This window comes from Mustelus asterias, chromosome 10, assembly GCF_964213995.1.
Source record: "Mustelus asterias chromosome 10, sMusAst1.hap1.1, whole genome shotgun sequence".
Lineage (NCBI taxonomy): Eukaryota > Metazoa > Chordata > Chondrichthyes > Carcharhiniformes > Triakidae > Mustelus > Mustelus asterias.
The window spans coordinates 45,839,665-45,863,651 of record NC_135810.1 but is presented as its reverse complement, the minus strand read 5'-3'; the positions used below and the strand labels follow the sequence as shown (position 1 = coordinate 45,863,651).

Genomic DNA, 23,987 nt, shown 5'->3' with positions numbered 1-23,987 from the left:
TTTCCCACCCTCTCCCTCCAGCCCCCCCCCCCCCCCCCCCCCCCACCACAAGAGATCCATCTGGCCTCCTCCTCTTCCCCCCACCAGAGAACCATCTGGCCTCCCTCCTCCCCCCTACCAGAGAATGATCAGGCCTCCCCCCTCCCCCCCACCAGAGATACATCTGACCACCTCCTCCTCCTCCCCCGCCCCCGCCCCCCCCACCAGAAAATGATCTGGCCCGCCTCCCTCCTCCTTTCCCCACCAGAGAACCTTCTAGCCTCCCTCCCCCCCCCCACCAGAGAATGATCGGGCCTCCCCCCTCCTCCCCCCCCCCCCCCCCGCACCAGAGAACCATCTGGCTTCCCTCCCCCCCACCAGAGAATGATCAGGCCTTCCCCCTCCCACCACCACCAGAGAACCATCTGGCCTCCCTCCTCCCCCACCAGAGAACAATCTGGCTTCCCTTCTCCTCCCTCCCCCCCCAATCAGAGAATGATCTGGCCCACCTTCCTCCCCACCCAACCCACCCCCCTCCCCCCACCACCGATCTGAGTCAGAGAGCCGCCGGAAGCTCTGAACTTACCTCTTCAGAAGCTGGAGCACCCTAAACAGACCTTTGCTGAGCATGTCTGTTTTGCGCCGAATCTGGACGGGCGAACACGACGGTAAAGGGGGAAATGCCGGTAAGATTGGGCGTCCAGCTCATTAAGTCAATTTAAATGCATGCAAATGCATTTAAATTGACGTCACACCCATTTCGGGCATGGTTCGGATCGCGGCCATTTTCTGGGCCTTGGTAAAGTAGGCATCTGCGCGGACACAAGCGTGGATCGCGCTAATCGTCTCACGCCCGACTTTACCAAGTTTTCACGCCCGAAAGCGGGCGTGACGCACTGGTAAAATTAGGCCCAATATTTGAGAACAGTTGGGAATTTTCTGATTACTAATATTCTCACAACATTTCTAGCCTCAGATTTATCTCTGTTTTGAACTGTTATGAAGCAGTTAAATAATAGGTAATGATTGTAAATGGGATTTTAAAGTAAATAGCATTGAAATATGGCTGAAACAAAATGCTTCCATCTATCAACTGACTTTAACCACCAAAATTCCATATTCAGCTGTTAGTGTTTAAAACTATTATGATAAATGGACCTTTCAGATTTCCATACAATGTTAAAAATTAACCTCATCTCCCTCGAAATTAACACAAAAAATAGGAGATCAATCCTATTTGTAGATCTGCCATCCTTAGACATACCAGTTACAGTTGTTTATCCCTGAGCTCCACTAGTTGATCACTAAGCCTCCTATTGTAGCCGTGTGGGCGGCACGGTAGCACAGTGGTTAGCACTGCTGCTTCACAGCTCCAGGGACCTGGGTTCAAATCCCGGCTCGGGTCACTGTCTGTGTGGAGTTTGCACATTCTCCTCGTGTCTGCGTGAGTTTTCTCTGGGTGCTCCGGTTTCCTCCCACAGTCCAAAGATGTGCGGGCTAGGTTGATTGGCCATTCTAAATTGCCCCTTAGTGTCCCGGGATGCATAGGTTAGAGGGATTGGTGGGTAAATATATCGGGATAGGGCCTGGGTGGGATTGTGGTCGGTGCAGACTCGATGGGCTGAATGGCCTCTTTCTGCACTGTAGGCTTCTATGATTCTAACCCAAGAATTTTGAAAAACCATGAATTCAATGAAATGAAGGAACAAAGAAAGCAAATAGGTGGAGGAAATTTGTTAACTCATCAACATACAGGATAAATACATTCCCAAAACCAATCAGCAACCACACATGACACTAACTGGATCAGCAAACAAATTAACATTCAGAAAAGGGGGAAGCAATAAATACAATTGTCACAAGGACAAAGAAGTCTCTTTCTGTAATGGATGCATGAAATTACAGAGAAGTTGATCAGAGAAAATACGGGTTTGCGGGTGGAGAATGGTGATGGGTGTCATAGCAACGGAAGCTAAGCATAACAATTTTCAAATGTATATTTCTGGACCATAACAGCTCGAGGTAAAAACTGCAAACAATGAAATGGGTTTCAAACTCAGACTGAAATAAAATATTAACTATTCTGATTGGTTGCTTTCTCTAAATATTCACATAGCAACGCATGCCCTCTCTAAACAAATATACCGTGAGTAAAATTATACACTTTATTAAAAATAAGATAAAAAACCTAAAGAGGCTAATTAGGCTCAAAGCAAATAGATTTCCTGGGATCGATGGCATTTGCCAGAGAATATAGAAAGAAACTACAGGAGAGATTTGAGAGCACTAATAATCATTACGTGGGCATTATTAGATACTTTGAATGTATCAGAAGGTTGAAAATAAGTTAAATTGCTTCCTATGTTCAAAATGGTGCTCAAATCTGACACACCCATCTTTCATTTCATATTAAATAATGGAACTGATTATCAGAAGTATATTTGGGCATCATCTGTGCACTAATAGGCCATGTAACAGCAGTATTCAGAAATTGAGGTTCTGCCTGATTAACCGCCTCAATTTCTTTAAGGAATTGTTTGAGAAAACATCTATTCAAGTGAATTATGTAAACCCAGTGGCATGATGGCTTTCAAATGGTGCTTTTAACTAGACTTAATTGTGTGGATTCAAGGTATGGATATGGAACTAGCTGAAGAGTAGGTGACAATGAGCATTCATTAGTTAAGTTGAAATGAATGGGGCTTGGGTGGGTGGGGGCACTCTGAGTTGGTGCTAGGACTAATGAGTGGACAAGATATTGTCAGTGGGCAGATCAATTGGAGATAAAATTTGATGCATATGAGCACAAAAATATAAATTAACATGCTTACACAAACAGTGATAAAATAACAAAACATGAAGTTGAAAGAGATCAAAACATCAAAACACTGTATTCAAAAAAACTAATAAGATATTGAACTTTCTAGCAAAATGGTAGAATATCGTTTAGAAAAAGTAATGGTCAAATGTTATAATGATCTTGTCAGGCTGCATATTGAATATTGCATTCTAAAGGGAAAATATTCTGGGGCTGGAGGCAATATTGAAATAAGGCTGATTCAAAGAGTAGGCGGCTGGATTGCGAGGAATGATTGAAGTACGTGGACTTATCACTCCAGAAAGGTGCCTAAGAGGTGAAATTAATAGGATAGAAGGTTTTAACTGTACCCAGAAAATGTTAACCTAAAATATTACTTTAAGGATAGAACAATGAGGCGCAGGTTTACATTAGTATAGGTAGTTTTAAGAAAGACATTAGGAAGACTTTCATCATACAAAGAGATAGAGGTTGACTTTGTATGATATCTTAAAATGGGTTATGGTGAATCAGCAGTCTGTTTTACATTTAAATTAATAGAAATAAAAATTGGGAGAGAGGTAAGTGGATTTGATTCACTTACGTTTTTACACATTGAGCAAAATCAAAATCCACCTCAAAGAATAGTTAACATGTGGAATAGTTAACCCTGGAATCCTTTGAGAAATAATTGGATAATACAGTAAGCTGTCATTGGGATCTGTCTGAATGGGTGAAACAAAATGAGGGTGAATGGCTTTGCTCGCCTGTAATTACCTTGCGACACCCTGGAAGAACACAACGAACTGGATGAATGTCACACTAAATGTTCTAACTGTAAAAATGCTTTGAAAGGGATTACAATAGTAAGGAACATCTTTACATTAAATGAATGTTCAAAAATAAAAATAAGAATTCTGCCCTGATTATTAATCTGGATAATGGTTTTCAGAACAATAGTGAATTTGAATCCTTGTACAGCACTAACCTTTTGATGCGAGGAATGATTGAATGATTTTGTTAGCTAATACATTTTCCTTCAATTTCAGAATGTACTGCCATCCGGTCTAGTTTATGTGCCACTTTTCTTTACAAAGGCAGCATGTCAGTGCTCTTAAGTAAAATTGGATGATTTTCCAAGGGCATTGCGCCACCTCTGGCACCCACCCACTTATTCTTCAGTGCGAATAGCCATTTTCTGACATGCTGTGTTTAGATAAATGGCAGCGGGCAGCCTTGCCAGCATCTACTACTTCATCTGAGAAACTGTACAGTTCTGTCACCATTTGCACAAATGATGGCTACAGATGAACTGCAATGAATTAAAACAGGTGGATAATGGTAACACGCAGAGAAAGGAATTAATTACATTAATGTTTGCTCCATCAGAATTGCTGATGTATTAAACCCGAGGCCATTCAGTTGGCAGCTTAACAAGTAGTAAAAAATATTCAAGCGTACCTAATCTAGCAATCCGATGAATGATGAATGGTACCTTTATGTAATGCATTGCCCATAATACATGCCTTTCTCTCTGTCAATGTGACAATTAAGTGGTTAGCCTTTATCCCACGTTGCATTAAAAGATACTTTACAATGTTGGGCCTTCTTAATTTGTTTGGCACGTCCAACTTTTACTTATTAACTTACCAAAGAAGTCTAACTGGTAGGATCTGGGTTTTTGCTTGTCATTTGACCACCTAGATAGGCTTTGATCTAGCATAATGGGAGTTGTGGAGTGCATGGAGGGCTTCCTTACACACTTAGCGAAGGAGACTAAAGGAGACTCTCAATCTAAGTAGCTCTTGTACACTAAATAGCAGCTGGTTTCAGAGCCATTTCAGAGAGCTCTTAGAGAAAATCTCAGTCAGTAGAGCAAAATCAAGAAAGAGCTCTGCTGCAGTGACCAAAGCCAAATTAGCTACACAGGAAATCAAGAGATTTCCCGAATGCCCCGGTTGGTCACAGAGTGCTTCATTATCTTCTCTATCCATGAGAGTGCCAAAGAATCCCAAACCTTCTGGAGACAACCAGTACATCTCGCCACTCCTCATTTTCCTTTATGCTTGCTCAACTGCTAAAGAGGAAATTAGCCTCTTTCGCTTCCCACCTTGTCCTGAATACTGAACCTAAATGATCTGCATTTAGTATTTAACCATTTGCTGATAGCAATAACAATGTCCATTTGATTATAGATATACAACATGCATTACAGCATGAGTATCAATGGAAAAGTAAAAGATGGATCTCTGGAAATCGATACTGAAAACAACCTTGAAACATTCAGAACTGGAAGTGGCAGTGAAGAGGCAGTGGAAGTTCATGATTTTAAGACAGTAAGTCAAACTGTGTTTTAAATCTTGAGAAGAACAGCCTGTTATTAAATACCTTCCGGTTCCTGGCTTATTAACAAGGGCATTGTCAATAATAGTAATATAGTAATTGTGCATTGGGAATTACATTTATTTGCTTTTGAATAAAATAATTTTGATAATCAGGCCGCATTTGAATTTGTTTGGTGGAGTCTCAGTGCTCATTGATTAGGAAGCTGAGCCAGAAAACAAGATTTTAACGGAGGGATAAGTGATCCTTGGGAGGAAAGTGTGTGGGGAAAGCCACAAAGCGATGGCAGCTGTTGACAAAAATTTTGTATGGCTGGCAGGAACATTCACACTCTTGCTGGTCCCACACGAACTAGTTACGCAATGGTTTCTATGGCAATTATGGAGCTCCCTGCAGCATTTCCTTTAGGAACTGCATGGTTTGGCCATTTTTTTTCATTCAGTGAGCAGACCCCTGCATGGCACACGTTCTGCTTAATGTTACCTGCATGGTGATCCTACAATAGGGATAAGACCACAATTGTAATATTCTAATTAAGCTTCCTGCTTGCTATGGGCAGGAATTCTTGTTTCCCATTTTCAGTCCAAATCTGGTGTGCCTTTGACATTAACGACAAGTTCACCTGTTTACTGCATGTTTTTCACTGTGAATAACCTGAATGAAAATTAGCGTTTTGTAATTCTGTTTTTAAAAGTTTTGGACCTGTTTCCTTATTACTTTGGTTAGAACTCTTCTACCTGATCAGCCCGGATGAATGCGGGTCTTCCATACATTGTAAGGTGTATTGGAAAGAGCCAAATAGATCCTAACTAAAAAAATGCACAAGAAAAAACTTGCATTTTTACATGAATTCAGGATGCTCCTAGGTGCCTTTACATTCAATGAAATGCTTTTGGAATGCTGTTGTAATATAGGAAGCTTGGGAGCCAAATTCTGTGCACAAACTGTATTGTAGTCATAATTAGATAATCACTTTCAGTGACTTTAACTAAAGGGAGAATGTTGGCTATGTTGCCAGGGAGAAGTCCCCTTCTCTTCTTCCAATAGTACCTTGGCATGTTTCTTTGCATCCACCTGAAAGGCAGATAGGACCTGGGTTTAAGATCCCATCCTCAGGACTGCACTCATATGCATTCCAGTGTCTGGAGTGGGGTTTGAACCTCCAACCTTCTGACTTGGAGCACTACCACTGAGCCATGTCTACTTAGTTGATGGCAGCAGAACAAAATTAACTATTTGTAAATGTAGAATTTTTGTTGATTTGTAGCAACCAGAGAGGAAGTACAGACGTACTTATGGATTGTCTAAGATTAGCTCATTTCTATGTTACAGGGAATTACAGGAATTCACTTTGCTGGAGGAGAGAAGTGCTACATCAAAGCTCAAGCTAAAGCACACCTGCCGGATATCGAGACCCTGAAAACTGAAGCGATTTCATTTGAGCTTGTAGGTGTTACATCTTTTTAATTTCTAATGGTTTCAGAACAGTACAAACCAGGTAACATAAACTTCAAATGGAGAAAATATATGTATTAATGCTATCTGGAACTGGGGCTTGTAGTGTCTTTCGGTCGAGTGGATACATAATTTGCAGGCCCTTAATTTCTCCAGACCTCTGCTATGTCAATCAACAGGAGATGCAGTTTGCTGCAGGGCAAGATTTTCCCCTTGAGTATGACATTCAGATTCACAAGGGAATCTGGCCTAGTTGCCCAGATACTGTGAAATTCATACGATTGGACAGCTGAGAAAAAGCATCTGAAGTCTATGCACCTACTGTCCCAGTGGGAAGGCAAGAAAAAGGAAAGAGCTGCATGCACAAATAAAAGGGTTGAAGTCGCATTGCAGAGCTAAAACAAATAGGTTAATCCGCCTGCTAAAGTAGACAAAGTAATTACTAAGAGCATATAGGACAAATTCAATGCAGAAGTCTTTAATATTTGTCACGGCCTTATTAAAAACAGAACAATTTGCATATGTCAGCCTAGCAATTAGTCTATTTTAAGTGAGCAGCTATGATACATTACACCTTCCTTCCTATCTATTATTAGAAGCCCCAGCCCACCTGGGCTAATTAGCAGAATTACTGATATGCAAATTAGATTCAGGTGAGACAGGGAAAGAGGTGGCCCTTTAAATAATGTCTGCAGTGGGTCAAAAAATTGAAATAATGAGAACTCCAGACATGCTTTAATCTCAAGAATGTGATGTCAAATTAGACTTTAATTTTTGACCATGCACGTTGTAATCTGACAGCTAAGGACTTTGGACAAAAATGGAATTTGAGGGACTATGTTCAATTAAAATTTTAATTGAAATTTTAACGTGCTTTCTTAAAATAAATGACAAGTTTTAAAGAACTGCAGATGTGAGTTCCTGGCCTGTGGGGCTTCAAAGCACTTTGGACAGTTATCCAGGATTGCTGCTATATCTCTGACATGCAGCATCATAACTTATTATGGTAGTATATTGAATTGCTATATCAACCTACAACTAGAATAACCAATTTTAGTACCTTTATAAGCATGAAAATGGATGCCTAAGTCCTTCAAATAACCAGGTAGAAATTTCTTCAAACTGTGTTAACATTGTCAAAAGAACAAAGCTCTCATTGTGATGGTGTCAGTGCTCAAAAGGAAGTCCCTGCTCAGTATGGGGCAGTGTGAAGGACATCGTTTTAAACTACCAGAAGTAGGAGAAACATGACAGAAAGTGTAAAGGTTACTTTCACAACAAAGGGGATAAAGGACAAAACAGTTAATTTAAACTAAGAAAAGCAACAAGCCTCATTATGCATTCTTGGCTGAGAGCCCAGAAATCCATTACTCTGTTGAAACACCAGAGCCCCAGGGAAAACATCTGGCTCTCTGATCTGTGTTATCTCTGCTACCAATTACACAATGTTTACTTATGTAAGGGTAAGAGATTTTAAGTGCGTTTAGTTTCTCTTATTGATACTTTAAAAGGTTTGGATGATTGACAGTTTCATGGCCATGTAGTAAAAGATATTTTTAACATGGAAGATGATGACTGAATTAGGTACTTTAAAAGATTTTTTTTTAAATGCTATGTCACTTTCGGGTTAATTGTTTTCCATATAGTGTATAGTGGGTCAGTGAGCATGGAAGTGCCATGTTTGACACTGTGGGCATGAAGGGCCATGAAGGGTGTTTGGGGGTGAGGTGGGTTTGAGGGGTGAGGCTTAGGGAACCTTTTCTTTATAATTGGAAAAAAGTCCCGCAGCTCTGAACAGGGCCATTTAAACAGTCCACCTCAAACCTCGGCAGCCCTTGTGGCTGCCTCTTTCCTGATTCGGTTGGCCTGATGCAATCCACATCCACCCAATGAAAATCCCAACTTTGTGGGTGCACTAAAACTGGGAATCTTCCTGACCGTTGCTACCCACCTTAATGGTGAAAATCCAGGCCCCTATCCCGAATCAACTTTTTAAATATAAATAATAAGAGGTTGAGAGGACAAATCTTTGTGCCCAACATGCACTCTGTGATATCCCAATGCACTCCATTCACAGAGGAAAAGATATCTAGTTTGGAAAATCTATTAAAGATTGTGGATACATTGGTTGTATTCTTGCAAAGTTCTCTGATCACCATGTTTGACATGGTGTCAACTCAATGTTCCATGGTCTGGATTGGAGATCTTGAAAAGAAATTCCAAACAAATGGCATGGAAAATATTAGAGAAAAAATGCATTTTAATAAAATTGATGGGTTTATCTGAATTATAAGATGTCAAGCTGGCCACACTTGGCCAAAACACCAGTAGCCTCGAGCAGTTGTGCAGCATTTGAAACCTGGGACTGTGAAATAAAACAGCTTAACGATTCGTCGCTGGCCTCATTTTGGCAAGTGTTTCTCAGTCCACCTCTGAAAAAGGCTGTAGAAATGTTTGAGGGCATTTACAAAACAGAGATGGGGTAAATTCTTCACTCCCACTGTTATGGTTCGAGTCAGAAACTCCAAAGTGTTTTATGGAGCCCGCCTGGATCATAAATTTTGCATCTTGAATTTGGCTAGGATAGGCATGATAGGTTTCATTTCAGGAATGATTCTAATGACCCACTAGGGAGCTTTTATCAAACAAAGTTTATTTCAGAATAATAGTTAGCATGTACAGTAGGAATATTAGCAATAACTTCTATCAATTACAAACAACACCAAAGCAACCACGATAATGTATAATCCTTAACAAATGTAGGAGCTGCCCAATCAAACCGATCCCATAAACATGATCCTTCAAACAGGTTTAATACAGCAGAGACTAATGCTCACGTGATACTGGAATTGTCTTTTGGATGAACTGTGCAGTTCTCTGGATAGACTCAGAACATTTTGAAGTCAGAACAGCTTCCCAAAACACCAGGGACTCTTGGCAAGCCACAACAGCAGATTCCCCCCATTCAGAAAGGCAAGACCTTGTTTTCAGATTACCAGCAGAATTTCCAATACCCAGGGAGAGAGAGACTTCTTTTCACCACTTCCAAAACTAAAACTCAAAAGTAAACAGCAGCTCAAACTGAAACGAAAGAACTACTGTCACCTGACCTGCCAACCAGTTTTTTTCTCCCAACAATGCAGAATCATAAACATCCCAGTAAAAACCACATGTAGGCAGCAATAAAAGGACATCTCCAGTCAAACTGGTGCCATAATTTAAAAAAACAACTGAAACCAAAAAGGCCTGCTTACAACTGCAGAAAACATGATTTAGAAAAAAAATCTCTTAAAGGTACACTAACGTCACACCCACCTACTGCAGGAATCATCGCAGGCGGTACGGAACATTTGACGGACCATTGAAAGGTTTGTTGACTTTGGACAGGAATTTTTAGTTTTGGAGCGGGACCAGAACTCCCACCCACAATATCCAATTCAAGTCACAAGGAATTCATATTATTAAATTCTTTATGATATTGTAAGGTTAGATATTAGGCACTTTTGGCACATCCCAAACTTTATGACACGTAGACCTCTTAGGTTGGAGGTAGGCTAGCCAGCACGGCAAACTCTAAATTTGTAAAATGGATACTTAGATATAGTTGGGAATGTTAGCTAATAAAACTCAAAAACAAAAACGACTTCAATGATGGACAAGAAAGTACATTCATCTATATGTGTCAATATGTACATTTTTGTGATTGATGAGTGACTACAGGGACAAGACAAGCATATGGTTAAAGGTACATCAGTGTAGGAGATTTCCTGCATTGAAGTGGAAGGTGAGGAGACTTCCACAAATCTTCCATTGCTATGCTGTTCCAACCTCTAGTGGCATTTTATTGTAGCCCTTCCTCTGGACATTCTTCACCGATATTGAACTTAATACCCCTCTCTGTACTGAAGCTAAGGCATGATCATGATTGCTGTAGCTTTCTCAAAAGCCTTGCTTACTATTTTTAATCCATCACAGAATGGTTTACATGTGATATACACCCCCAGTAGAGTACACTGATTAACTAGGCAGAATTTAAGCGTGACAAGTCAATTGGCCCAAAGTTGTCAATAATTGACTGAATTGTTTTTATCCCATTAGGATAGATGATTTAATCCAGGAAAGAAATATGCAAACCATCATAAATACCAAGCAAATGTATCTTGACACCTACATGGGAAAGATGATTAGAATATTCCCCAGCTGGGAGCTGATCCCACAAATTCAGAAAGGATTATCGGACTTGCAAAAGTCTATTTTCTTGACAGTTTTCTTACTCATATTGTCTGCTTACTGAAATTCAGGTTGCAATCTTGTTGCGACATCTGGGGTCTCATCTATCAGTTGAAGAGTTGGTGGGAGGCTTGTGATGCCTCTTTCCAGGAAACTACATGCTAATTAGGCAGTGGCAAGGTCTACTGGGCTTTCCCCTGGAAACAAGGCCCAGGGAGCAGATGTTCTGCCTGGTACGAGCTACTGGCTAGTCAGAGGCCAGCAGCTATGGCACTTAGCAGCACTCTGAGGAGGCCATGGCTGCTGCTGTGTGGACACACCCTGGAGTTCCGGGATTGTGGGGAACCCAGGAAACAGGTAAGTAATGTGGGCCTTTTTTTTTGCAGGCTGAGGGGTCATGTGAAGAAAGAGGAACGGTAGTCATCAGCAAGGGCAGGTGGTGGTTCTCAGCTCCTCCCCCCCCCCGCCATTTCCCGATGTTCAGCCCCCTGCTCAGCCATTAATTATGTTTTATTGGGAGTCCCCCACACCCCTTGAGGTGGCAAGCAATAAAGAGACAGGTTAATGTGTTGTGCACACTGCAAGGCGACAGGCCAGCCCAGGTTAATCCCAGCAGCAGTGGACTGAGGCGTAAGTGGTCATTAATTGTCTACTGAGAGGCCTCAATTGTCTACCGTGGACCATACCCAGAACTTAATTCTTGTGGAGGCAGAATAGCCGTGAGATTCAGGTTTGCCACTACACCACCTAAATAAATACCCTTTCTACCTCCAGGCTTGCCACTAGGAAGAGCAGACGATTCCGCCCATAATTTCAGATCATTTTCCCTCAAATATTTCACCAAAGAGCTGTTGATCCATGTGTGCACCTTCATAGTGAATGTCACCTGACCTGTAAAAATGGGGCATGCAGCTCAACTCAAAGGTAGTGACGTATTTAAGAAGAACAAGTCCTTGCCTATCATGTGAATGGGTGGCATAGTGGTTAGCACTGCTGCCTCACCGTGCCAGGGTCCCAGGTTCAATTCTGGCCTTGGGTAACAGTCTGTGTGGTGTTTGCATGCTCTATCTGTGTCTGCGGAATTTACTCCCAAGTGCTCCGGAATCCTCCCACAGTCTAAAGATGTGCAGGTTGGGTGGATTGGCCATGGTAAATGGCCCTGTGATGTCACGGGGATTAGCAAGATAAATACTTGGGGTTTTGGGGATAGGGCCTGGATGGGATTGTTGTTGTCAGTGCAGGCTCGCAGGGCCGAATGCCTTCTTCTGCACTGTTGGGATTCTATGATATAAAAAAAAAGATTAGAAATCTTAAAGAGGTGAATATTTAAGATATACAAGCCATGCAAAACCTACTGCGGAGCGAGGATAGGATGAGTAATCAAAATATACCACTGAGAGACTTATGTCTGACCCCAAGTTTGGAAGTGGCAATAATACAGGCAAAATGCAAATTGGACCAAAGTAACACGCACTCCAATACATATGCATGAAATGTAGTCACGACTTGAGTGCAAATAGATCCATGGTTAAAATTCCTTTGCAAATTGTCAGACAGATGTAAGCAGAGATGCTCCTTTCAAATGTGTCTTTCCTTAAATCAGTGAATTCTAGTTGTTTAATAGGTAGGTAAAAATTAATGCAATATCCGAGTTTACTCACTGAACAATTTGGACAGCAAGAGGGAAAAGGTTGTCAATCAAGGTCTACCTTCCAATCCAGAGAGGCTGAACCTGACCTGCAGAGAATCTAGATGTGAAACAGCAGGTAAAAAAAATTGAGAGAGGTCAGAAGCTTCATCTAATTTATATGGAGCTTCATACCATTGACATTCATAACCCTCAAATTTAACATTCTGCAGCACAGTCTTCACTCTTCCTTCAAGGGACCCAGAAGCCAAGGCAAACCAATAATATTGTTATGCGTGACAAGCATTTGCTGCAAGTAAACTTGCAGGAAGTCATCCCTACTAAATATTTCATTTGGTCATGCTGTGAGGTACTAAGCTATAATAAGTCACCCAGATTCATGGTAGAACTAACTGAAGGAAGGTTTTATATAAATTGAGACACTTATAATATATGTTGTGCTTAGAATTGCCAAGTACTCCTGCAAAGCAATGCACCAAGTAGTAATTCTTAAAGGGCTTTCACACAAGAAATATTAATCATAAGGTCCGAGTGTGTGGTTTACTGCTGAGTTTATGCAGTTGTTTGATGCTGTTGCAGTTGTGTGCGTCTGCAATCTCTTACAATGTTACACCTGCTTGCAAGATAAAATGGTGTAAAATCGTCAAATCAGTATCTCACATGTATTAGTGCTGAATGTCTGAAGCTCCTCATGCCTTCTGGCAAAACTACACTTGAGACGGCTGAAGGAGTATGGGGTGGCATAGTGGTTAGCACTGCTGCCTCACAGCGCCAGGGACCTGGGTTTGATTCCCAGCTTGGTCACTGTCTATGCGGAGTCTGCACGTTCTCCTTGTGTCTGTGTGGGTTTCCTCCGGATGCTCCAGTTTCCTCCCACAGTCCAAAAGATGTGCTGGTTAGGTGCATTGGCCATGCTAAGTTCTCCTTCAGTGTACCCGAACAGGCACCAGAGTGTGACAACTAGGGATTTTCACAGTAACTTCATTGCAGTGTTAATGTAAGCCTATTTGTGACACTAATAAATAAACTTCAAAAAGTGAAGTTGAAGCCTCTCTCGAAACTCATGGTAAGTACATTTCTATAATGTTCATGCCATGCAATATTGTACTGCTTACTTTTAGTAACTACACAGAGAGCATTAGATCAGTTGAAGAATTGCTTGAAAATGTTCATTTAAGACCAAATTTAGAAGTTTTATTCAGAATGGAAAAACAGACTCCTTTCATGCACTGTTTCCTTAAGCATGCTAGAATCTCTCAGTACTTTGTTTCACTTTCACACCTCTGTGAAAGGAAAGAATGAACTTGCATTTATATTATGCTTATCACATCCTCCGGACATCCCAGAGCACCTTAGAATTGATGCATTACCTTTGAAATGCAGTCAGTGTTATATAAGCAAACACAGCAGCCAGTTTGTGCAAAAGGTTCCACTAATGGGAAGAGAGTGAATGACAATATAGCATGTTTTTGATGGTGCTACTTTGAAACAGAATTATCTGTATGAATCACTGATCTCCTCACAAAATACACTGCAAAGCCAGATGAGTATGGAAGTGTGCAGTGGCAGATCTGTGGATAAACAGTTGTCTCACTGCAGTCTGCCACAGTACATAATTCCTGTGGCATTTGTGATGGAGATCTCAGTGACACAGGTTATAAACACAATGAGAGTGTCTTTTGTCAGCAACCACACAGATGCTATAAGGACCTGGGGTGCAGATCTAAAATATGGTCTTTAACCAGCACCAACATGCCAGGAGATTGGCAAGAGACATCCTTGAGGCAGTGATATGTATGTTGGTGCATGGCCATTTAAGAAAACAGGTCAGGTGACCACCCTGAGTAGAGCTTGCCTGGTCTATCTTGTGCTGATTGTGCCAGGATAAAGATGTGTTAATAAACTGTTCCAGTTAGTTTTCTACCATTGATCTTGTGGTTTACTATTAGTCTCAATATCAAATCTCAAACATAATAGGCAGAAATTCACAGACCTCATAGTTGTCCAAAGTTCAGTTCTGATATACAACAATGCCAAAAACATGTGCCCAGCAAAGAAATGGATGCAGTAGGAATGGATCATGCCTGTCTCTCAAGACAACACATCTAGCCCATCAAGCATCCCTGTTCAACTGCCATTCAAGAGAGTGAGCGAGGCTAAATAGCTAATACAACAACAGAAATCTGTGAGCAGAATCAAGCAACCAGTACACCACAAGTGATTATGGAGAGTGCACAGAGTGAGTCACAGTATGAGGGCAAGGTGGAGCAAATATTGAAACCTTCTGCGATGGCAAGATAGTCACTGGAAGTCCACCTTGATTTCTGCCTCTGTTACAGCAGCTAAGGGTTCAGCTTTCACAGGACTAACTGAGGCTCCTTTAAAATCCAACCTCTAAGGTTGTCAATGTTGACCAGCATCCCAGAAAGCCATCAATGAAACTGCAGCTAGCCAGCAACTTTCAATCTTTTCACAAAAAAAACACTTACAAAAAGTAGTAGGTTGAATGTTGCCCGTCACCCACAATAAGAACATAAGAAATAGGAGCAGGAGTAGGCCATCTAGACCCTCGAGCCTGCCCCGCCATTCAATAAGATCATGGCTGATCTGACGTGGATCAGTACCACTTACCCGCCTGATCCCCATAACCCTTAATTCCCTTACCGATCAGGAATCCATCCATCCGCGCTTTAAACATATTCAGCGAGGTAGCCTCCACCACCTCAGTGGGCAGAGAATTCCAGAGATTCACCACCCTCTGGGAGAAGAAGTTCCTCCTCAACTCTGTCTTAAACCGACCCCCCTTTATTTTGAGGCTGTGTCCTCTAGTTTTATCTTCCTTACTAAGTGGAAAGAATCTCTCCGCCTCCACCCTATCCAGCCCCCGCATTATCTTATAAGTCTCCATAAGATCCCCCCTCATCCTTCTAAACTCCAACGAGTACAAACCCAATCTCCTCAGCCTCGCCTCATAATCCAAACCCCTCATCTCCGGTATCAACCTGGTGAACCTTCTCTGCACTCCCTCCAATGCCAATATATCCTTCCTCATATAAGGGGACCAATACTGCACACAGTATTCCAGCTGCGGCCTCACCAATGCCCTGTACAGGTGCATCAAGACATCCCTGCTTTTATATTCTATCCCCTTCGCAATATAGGCTAACATCCCATTTGCCTTCTTGATCACCTGTTGTACCTGCAGACAATGCATCAAGACAAAGGAGAAACATTTTCAGAGCATACAATGGTTTGAAAAAATGTCTTGCACTTAATTGGTATATTGCACAGAGGATTTATATGTAATTATTTTGTATCATTTTGGAGACATTGATCGATAGAAATTGAAAATGGTAATTTTAGGAAAGTTTGTAGTTCTCAGGCAGTTTGAGAAATTGGGCAACTTGGATACATGTTAAGTGTCTGATGAACTAGTCTTTAAAGGTTCTGCAGATGTTTCACCAACTCCTTCCTCATGGGTGGCTGCTCTTACCTTCCTGCTTGGCTTCAATGATTATGCTTTGTTTAGTTGACGGGTTTTGAGTTTGAAGGTGGGTTTTACAGAGCAGAGTTATGCAGCAGCATAATGATTTTGGGACCCAGGGGTCTGTACTGCAATGTGTTCTCTGATATATTGAGAAACCTGAATCAAATGCCACCCTTGCTGTCAGCCTAATGCTTTAATATAGGGCTGGAATAGGCAATTGTCATAAACTAGTAGTATGATGGGAGTTGCCGGAAAAGCAGTAATTGATCTGCATGATTCTAGAGTGAGGGTCTCAGACCAACTGTACAGAGTAAAAAACCCTTTCAGTTCATGGATGTCACACCATTGTGCACAAATTCAAATGTGTGCAATTAATGACCCTCTCCAGTCAGAAAGCCATCCTGCTGCTACGACTCAGTGAAAGAGATGATAACTCTACTAAATCTGAATTCCACCCACTTCAATCCCTATGCAGCGAGTACTGGCTCACATCAGTATAAGTTTGGAAAGAGTTGGTTGCTTACAGTTTGAGGCTATGCCAATTCTAACAGCTACTGGTAATGTTGTTCTGCTAGTGGTGTACAAGAATTGCTTCTCTGCTGAATCTTATTGTCCTGAAACACAGACCTTCAATCAACACCACATGATGGTGCCGAAATAGTATATCCGATGGGCAGAATAGCAAGAGGATAGTATAAATGTATAACTGTATAAATGATGTAAGCTGACCTCTTTAGAAGCCCTTTCTCTCCCACTCTTGCTGGCCTTCCTCAACTTAAGTTCCATGCCAAAAGAGCATAGAATATGATACCCATTTTAGGCGGAGTTCAGTAATGTGAAACTCTGCGATATATTTGGCCTGTCATTACTAATCCGCGATATGTTGTCAACTCAGTGTCTTACATCTTAAAAATATTTCTGTTCAATTAGTCAGAAGTCTCAATAATAATAATAAACCTGTTCAGCATTGTGGCATTAGAATCACTATCCACCCCTCCAGCTCTAACCTCTCGGTTCAGAGTTATGACTTTTTGAGGGAATGTTATGTATTACTATAGATACTTCAATAGAAAGGCTCAGAGAAAATGGGAGAGAAGAGGTTAGAGCTGGAGGGATGGGGTAGGGACTCCAATGCCACAATGCTAAAGACAGGTTTCTTATTATTATTGAGACTTCTGACTACTTGAACAGAAATAATTTCCAGAACAGCAAGATAAGAATGTTCACTTCTCCTGAAGATGCTCCTTCTGAAAATCCATTCAGAAATCCGTTGAATAATGGAGCATCATAACAACTTGTAATAGAAAGTAAAGACTTCAACAATGAATGGTGGCTGGAATTTTTCAAAAGAGACAGTGGGCCCTATTTTACCATTTTGATTCTAAGTTCTGGGCAGACTTGAAACTGGGAGTGTTTCAAATCCGACTTTTAGACCCGTTCTCAGGCGCCCCCCAACACACACTGCCTGCAAAAAATATCAGCGATTCCGAATCGCACTGCACAAGCCTGTGGGCGGGGCTTAACACACCTGAAACCCTGTAGCCCCGATCGGTGTCTCCAACTGCGCATGCGCAGAAAAGATAGAATGCGGCTCCTCCGCCACATCCCTCCCAGGTTGGATAATTCCTCCCCCTGGCCCTCACAGACCCCCACAACAATACTGACCCCCTTATCCCCCGCCACCCAGACCGATCACGGCCCCCTCCCCCCTACCGATCTCAGGCAGAGTGGCAGCAGATCCCCCTCACTGATCACAGGCAGAGTGGCAGTGGACACCCCTTGCTCGGCATGGACAAGTTGGGCTGAAGGGCCTGTTTCCATGCTGTAAACCTCTTCACGAACTGAATCGCCCGAATGGTTTCCTCTTGGATCCGGGAGGATGTCCCACCTCTGAGACTGGCTGGCCTGACCCAGGAGATCACCAGAAGGAGGTGACTGACTGCTGAGACTTGCAGTCAGTCCCCAATGAGGAGCAGGGTGAAGGGCTGGTTTCACCAGGGCCAGTTTGAGAGGCACCAACGAGGGGAGTGAGGAGCAATTAGGTACCTAGAGTTGGAGGAAGAAAGGGAATTTGGGATGGTGATCACTGTTGTTGCTGGGGGTGTGGGGGGAGGAGTGGCGGGTGGTCGCCATTGGACACAGGATGCTCCAACAGGAAGGACCTCTTCCCCAACCTTTGACTCCACAACTAGGCTACCAGGTTTCACCTGACAACCTTACCACATGGCATAAGCATCCCTCACTGCTAGTAAATTGTTGGCAAGGGAGGAGGCCCTAAGTAGCTATTAATTGTTCACTTAAGGCCTTCAGTTGGCCCAAGGATGGACAGGTCACCCAAGATCTATCCTGCTGCTGGTAAAATTAAATGAAAGACAGGTAGGCCACAGGGACGGTTTCCCTGCTATGCCACCTGATTTTACTTCCAAGCTGCCTGCCATCTCTGCTCTCACAGGGCTGAGGTGTAAAATTCTGAGCTTACAGTTCAATGTCATTTAAAATCAAATTAAATTTGAATTTGATTAATAATTTGGAATTGTAAAGTTAGCCTCAAGGTGATCATGAAACCATTGTTGATTGTTGTAAAAAACCATCTCGTTCACAAATATCCTTTAGGGAAGGAAATCTGCCGCCCTTATCCAGCCTGGCCTACATGTCACTGCAGAGCCACAGCAATATGGCTGACTCTTACTTGCCCTCTGAAATGGTGTGGAAAACCACTCAGACAAGGGCGATTGGGGATGGGCAACGAATGCTGGTCTTGCCAGCAATGCCCACATCTATGAAAGAACAAATTAAATGATGATCCAAATTTAAAACATCAGAAGTAACAACGACAATTTTTTGATAAAAGGCAGTGAATTTCCAAAGAGGGCAACTCCTGTGAAACCTATTCCTACATTTTGGGTCTTGGTCATTGTGTTAAAATCTGTAAAGAATGCTGACCACTGAAGTCAACCAGCAAGTGCTGTCCATTTTCACGTTTGTTTTATAGGTGTGAGCATTACTTGCAGATCCCTAGAGCAGGATGAGAACAGTAGGAATTTCAGCTTCTGACAACGGAATTGTTTTTTTAGGAAAGGCCACTAGAACTGAGGTACATATCAGGAGAAGGATGCTGAAAAAATGTCCAGCTTAATATGAACTACAAGTGAGTCACATAATAAAGCAGTTAAAAACATGGAGTAATTTTAGTAAGATTCCTCTAACCATTAAGTATCTCAATGTTTGAAGGGAAATGAATATGGCAACGATCCCAAAATAACCGAAGGAGGCCAATGAATAATCCCAGAGACTCAATAAATTGAGAAATAGAGGGTGATATTGTCCAGTCCTGCTTTCCATCAGGATTTTCCATTCCAACCAAAAGTCAATAGATGTTTGTTACCACTTAACATTCCTCGCAGTGGCAGGGCTGGAAAATTTCAGAGCGTCTAGTAAAAGAACAAAAGCATAGAAGTGGCCCTTTGATTCCTGAAGCATGAATGAACCTGTCCAAAAATAGTAAAAGTAGAAGATGCTGGAGATACTCAGCAGGTCAGGCAATATCTCAGGAGAGAAACAGTTTCCAATCAATGAAAGATTAGTGACCAGAAACGTTAACTCTCTCCCCGCAGATGCTGCCTCAGCTGTTGAGCATTTGCAACATTTTCTGTTTTCAGTACAGATTTGCAGTATCTTCAGTATTTTGCTTTTGTTCAATTGTAGATTTGGTGAAAGGAGGTAGAATTCTCCATTCTGGAAAATTGCAACGTAAGGAATGAGCTGAATCTCCTGAGAATCAGCATGATGAGGCACAGTGATTGACTATGCAAGTGGTCGTTTCGTAATCAAATGTTTATTGAATAAATCTGATAGATCAAACCTGACATTCTGCCGAGTCTTACCACCAAGCACCAGTTTTAATTAATTGTAGGTTCAAACTAAATGCAAGCATCTATCTAGAAGGAGAGAGAGGAGAGTGAGGAATAATAACCAAAGACAATACTGCTGTTACCATAGATATCTAAGGTTTGACTGATGGCATGACCATATTCCAAGGTATACAATTTTAAATCACATTGATATGAAATTATGATAATTTATGAATTGTTCCTTTATCCTTCAAATGCTTGCTGTAGATTTTCAGTGTAGGCTGTACAAGGTTTTACAATATACTTAATGGCCCTTCATTAATAAGCTAAGAGAACAACAAAAAGCTGATGCTTTGTGGCAGCTCTAACCTTTTCACCTATTCCAAGAAACATTAATTTCAATATGTTGTTAATTCTCTAGATTCTTTTGTCATTTTAATTGGATAGTCTTAGTTTTTAACCATAGGAGTATATAAATAAATCTTCAAACCTACTGCTGAACGTTAATATTTGATGCAGTTACATTTGTACATAAATATATAGAAGAGGTTCCATATTAATATATCTTAACATTTATTGTATGTGAAATGTATTTGGAAAAACTTGGGAAAAACAAATTCTGATGTTGCTATCTTTACTTAAATTTTGTTTACACGAGATTGCCGAATAATTTACCAACAACTGACAATTGTACTTCTGGATATTCGAGTACAAGACCTTTAAGCAATAGCAAGGCATGTCTGTATGCCTGTCTGAGCAATACAAGGTGCCCTTTTCACAAGATGTTCTACCAATTCCCTTTTCAAAGATGCCGTAAGGGAAATACTCAGAAACCTCTCATCAATCAATTAGATCAGAGAATATGCCTTGAAGAAGTAGCTTAACAAGAGGTGGAAGTTTGCTCTTTCTGCACAATGGATATACACTTGTGTAACCATGAAGGAATGATATCTGCAATAACTTCAGTATGAGCCTGTCTCTGAAGTACTGCAGGAGGTTTGTAGGAGTTTGACGATTATTCCACTCTATTCACATCCACAAATGAACCCATGCATAAAGCACTATTGTGTCAACAGTGCCATCATGTGGTAATATGGGTGTAAATTCAGACACTTCTCGAAGAACCATTTTAAGAGGGAAAAAGATGCATTGAAGGAGAATACTACTGTCTGAGAGTGGGGCAGTTGCTTTGAGAAATATTACCAGTCTTGCTTTGATAATTATAGACAACTGGACCTGCAGCTCACCCCAGATTGAAGAGGTGACCCCAGTTGATCGCTGTAATTGTCCAGTTATGTGATGCTTATAAATACCAGACATCGCAGAGCACAGCATTTTTTCTTTCTCTTTCATGGGATAGGGGTCGCAATCTGGGCCAGAATTTGTTGCCCATCCCTCGTAGCCCCTTGAACTGAGTGGCTTGCGAGATCATTTCAGAGGGCAGTTAAGAGTCAACCACATTGCTGTGAGTCTGGAGTCACATGTAGGCCAGATCAGGCAAGGATGGCAGATTTCCTTCCCTAAAGAACATTAGTGAACCAGATGGTTTTTTTATGACAATTGACAATTTTCATGGTCAGGATTCAGGATTTCAGGATTTTTAATTCCTGATTTTTTATTGAATTCAAATTTCACCATTTACCATGATGGCATTCAAACTTGGATCCTCCAGAGCATTACACTGGGTCACTGGATTAGTAGTCCAGTGACAATACCACAATGCTACTCCATCCCCAGCTGATCTTGTAAAAGCTCAAGAAATATTCCTGTTTAGTGATTTTGGGTTACATTTAAAGAACCAGGATTGGAAAATCATCAGAACAGGTTTTGGAAATGAACATACTCAATAAAACCCATATAAAAGGCTCCACATTTTTAAATGGTTCCTTAAATATATGCAGTGAATAAAACTGAATTAGTTCAACAGGTTACCTTTCTGGGACTACAGAACCTTCTATCCATAAAATAGAAAAATAAACTTCTGCTTTCAACACAATGCTTGGAACAGTGACAGTGGGAGTCCCTTTAAAAATTCCATGTATCAATGATATAACTGATGGTTCGTGACTACATTGTTATTTTTTTAATAGTTAATAACTAATCTGCAATGCCTTACCCACTGTTCTTTTATTTAAGGAAGATGAAATCATGCCTGCAAAGTTTGAAGAAGAATCTCTCATCTGGGTTGCTGCAGAACAACCAATCAAAGACCATGCCTTCTTGAGCCCTAAGATTTTGGAGCTGTGCAGTGACCTCCCTATATACTGGCTTCGTCCAACATATACAAAAGGTAACCTGTGCTGATGATGAAGCAACAACTATTTACTACTGAAGTTTCAGTTGTAAACGTTACATAGCAATGGCTTCAGATGAGACAAAATGCTTTTGTGGAATCTGTATGAAGGCCTCGTCAGAACAAAAAAAAATTAATTTGTGTTTCAAACAATCTGCAGACTTGAAATTTAACTTTGAGCCTCATTTGCTCACCCTTGCACTGACTGCTGTGACAAAATGCTCAAAAAAACAGTCTGGCTCAACCAAAACATTGATTGGAAACACATACCCGCCATTAAAATTTATACTTTTAATAAGTCAATTGATCAATAAAATCAATGGTAGAACCATGGAATCATTGAAGGAGGCCACTTGGTCCATCGGGGGGTGATTTTGAGCCCGTACTCTCTGTCTGAGGGAATGGCAAAACATGCTCAAAATCTGGAGAGTGCGATTCATGGCGGCGAGTTTCCAAGTTCCGACCTTACTGATTCCTCATTGGTGGAGTGGCGTGAAACATGCTGCAGAACCACAGAGAGCTCATTTTAATACATTAGCATGTCAGTAGCAAGCACTCTCTCCAGGACTTCTCCCTCACCGGATATTGAGCAGGTGCCAGCATGGCATCACGTGACAGGTGTGGATTATATACCTACTAACAAAGAGCCTTGTTTGTTTTTTTTTCCCTTCATGCTTGAATGCATCTCCAGTGTTTTGTAAACATTACGTTTAGATAAGAGGAAATTAAGCCTCGTAAAAACTCTTGGGTTCATGTCACACTATCTGTAACCCCCACGACTTGCCTGGGCTTGCAAAATCTCACTAACTGTCCTGGCTGGAGACAATACACATCTCTTTAACCTGTGCTTAACCCTTCCTCCACTCACATTGTCTATACCTTTAAGACTTGATTACCTGTAAAGACTCGCATTCCAACCATTATTTTGTAAATTAAGTTTGTGTCTTTATATGCCCTGTTTGTGAACTGAAATTCCACTCACCTGATGAAGGAGCAGCGCTCCGAAAGCTAGTGGCTTTTGCTTCCAAATAAACCTGTTGGACTTTAACCTGGTGTTGTGAGACTTCTTACTCTATTTATAAAGCCCAGGATCTAGTTTGCTTTATTAACCACATTCTCAATTTGCCCTGCACCTTCAATGACTTGCTCACATATACACCCAGATCCCTCTGCTCCTGCCCCCACTTTAGAAATGTACCCATTATTTTATATTGCCTCTCTTCACTTTTCCTACTGAAATGAATCACTTCAAACTTTAAACTAAATTTAATTTGCAATTTGTCTGCTTGGCCTTTCTGAAGTCTCCGCTCCTCACATTTCACAATAAATCAAAGGTTTGTGTCATCCACACATTTTGCAATTGTACCCTATACACCCAAGTCTGGGTCATTAATATATATCAGGAAGAGCAGCAGTCCCAACACCGACCCTGGGGAACTCCACTACAAACCTCCAGGCTGAAAAATATCCTTTAATCACAACTTTCTGCTTCCAATCACTCAGCCAATTTTGTATCCATGCAGTTACAGTCCCTTTAATTCCGTGAGCTACAACTCTACTCACAAAACTGTTTTGTGACACATTATCAAATGCTTTTTGGAAGCCCTTGTACAGCACATCAACCACATTACCCTAATTCACCCAATCAATTACCTTAAAAAACTCAAGCAATTCAATTAAACACATTTGCCTTTAATGCTGGGGTTCCTTAATTATACCGCATTTCCCAAAGTGAATGTATATTTTGTCCCCAATTATCATTTCTGGAAGCTGGGGAATCATGCATTGGCATTTTGATTATCTGCATTTCTAAGTTAGTTTCAGATGGAGTTCAATTTCTGCTACTTCATCAGTCCTGCCACTTTGCAGATGGGCAGTATAAGTACATCATGTTATTTGGAGAT

At 41.3% G+C, this 23,987-nt stretch overlaps 1 protein-coding gene across 1 annotated transcript in view; it reads left to right on the top strand.

The window, feature by feature from the left end:
- The window catches only part of cnmd (chondromodulin), a 55,601-nt gene that overhangs the window by 12,392 nt on the left and 19,222 nt on the right, over positions 1–23,987 (top strand). Inside the window, exons 3-5 of the mRNA XM_078222759.1 lie at positions 4,972–5,112; positions 6,452–6,565; positions 21,927–22,080. Coding sequence (XP_078078885.1) covers positions 4,972–5,112; positions 6,452–6,565; positions 21,927–22,080 — 409 coding nt within the window. The remainder of the gene's footprint in view (positions 1–4,971; positions 5,113–6,451; positions 6,566–21,926; positions 22,081–23,987) is intronic.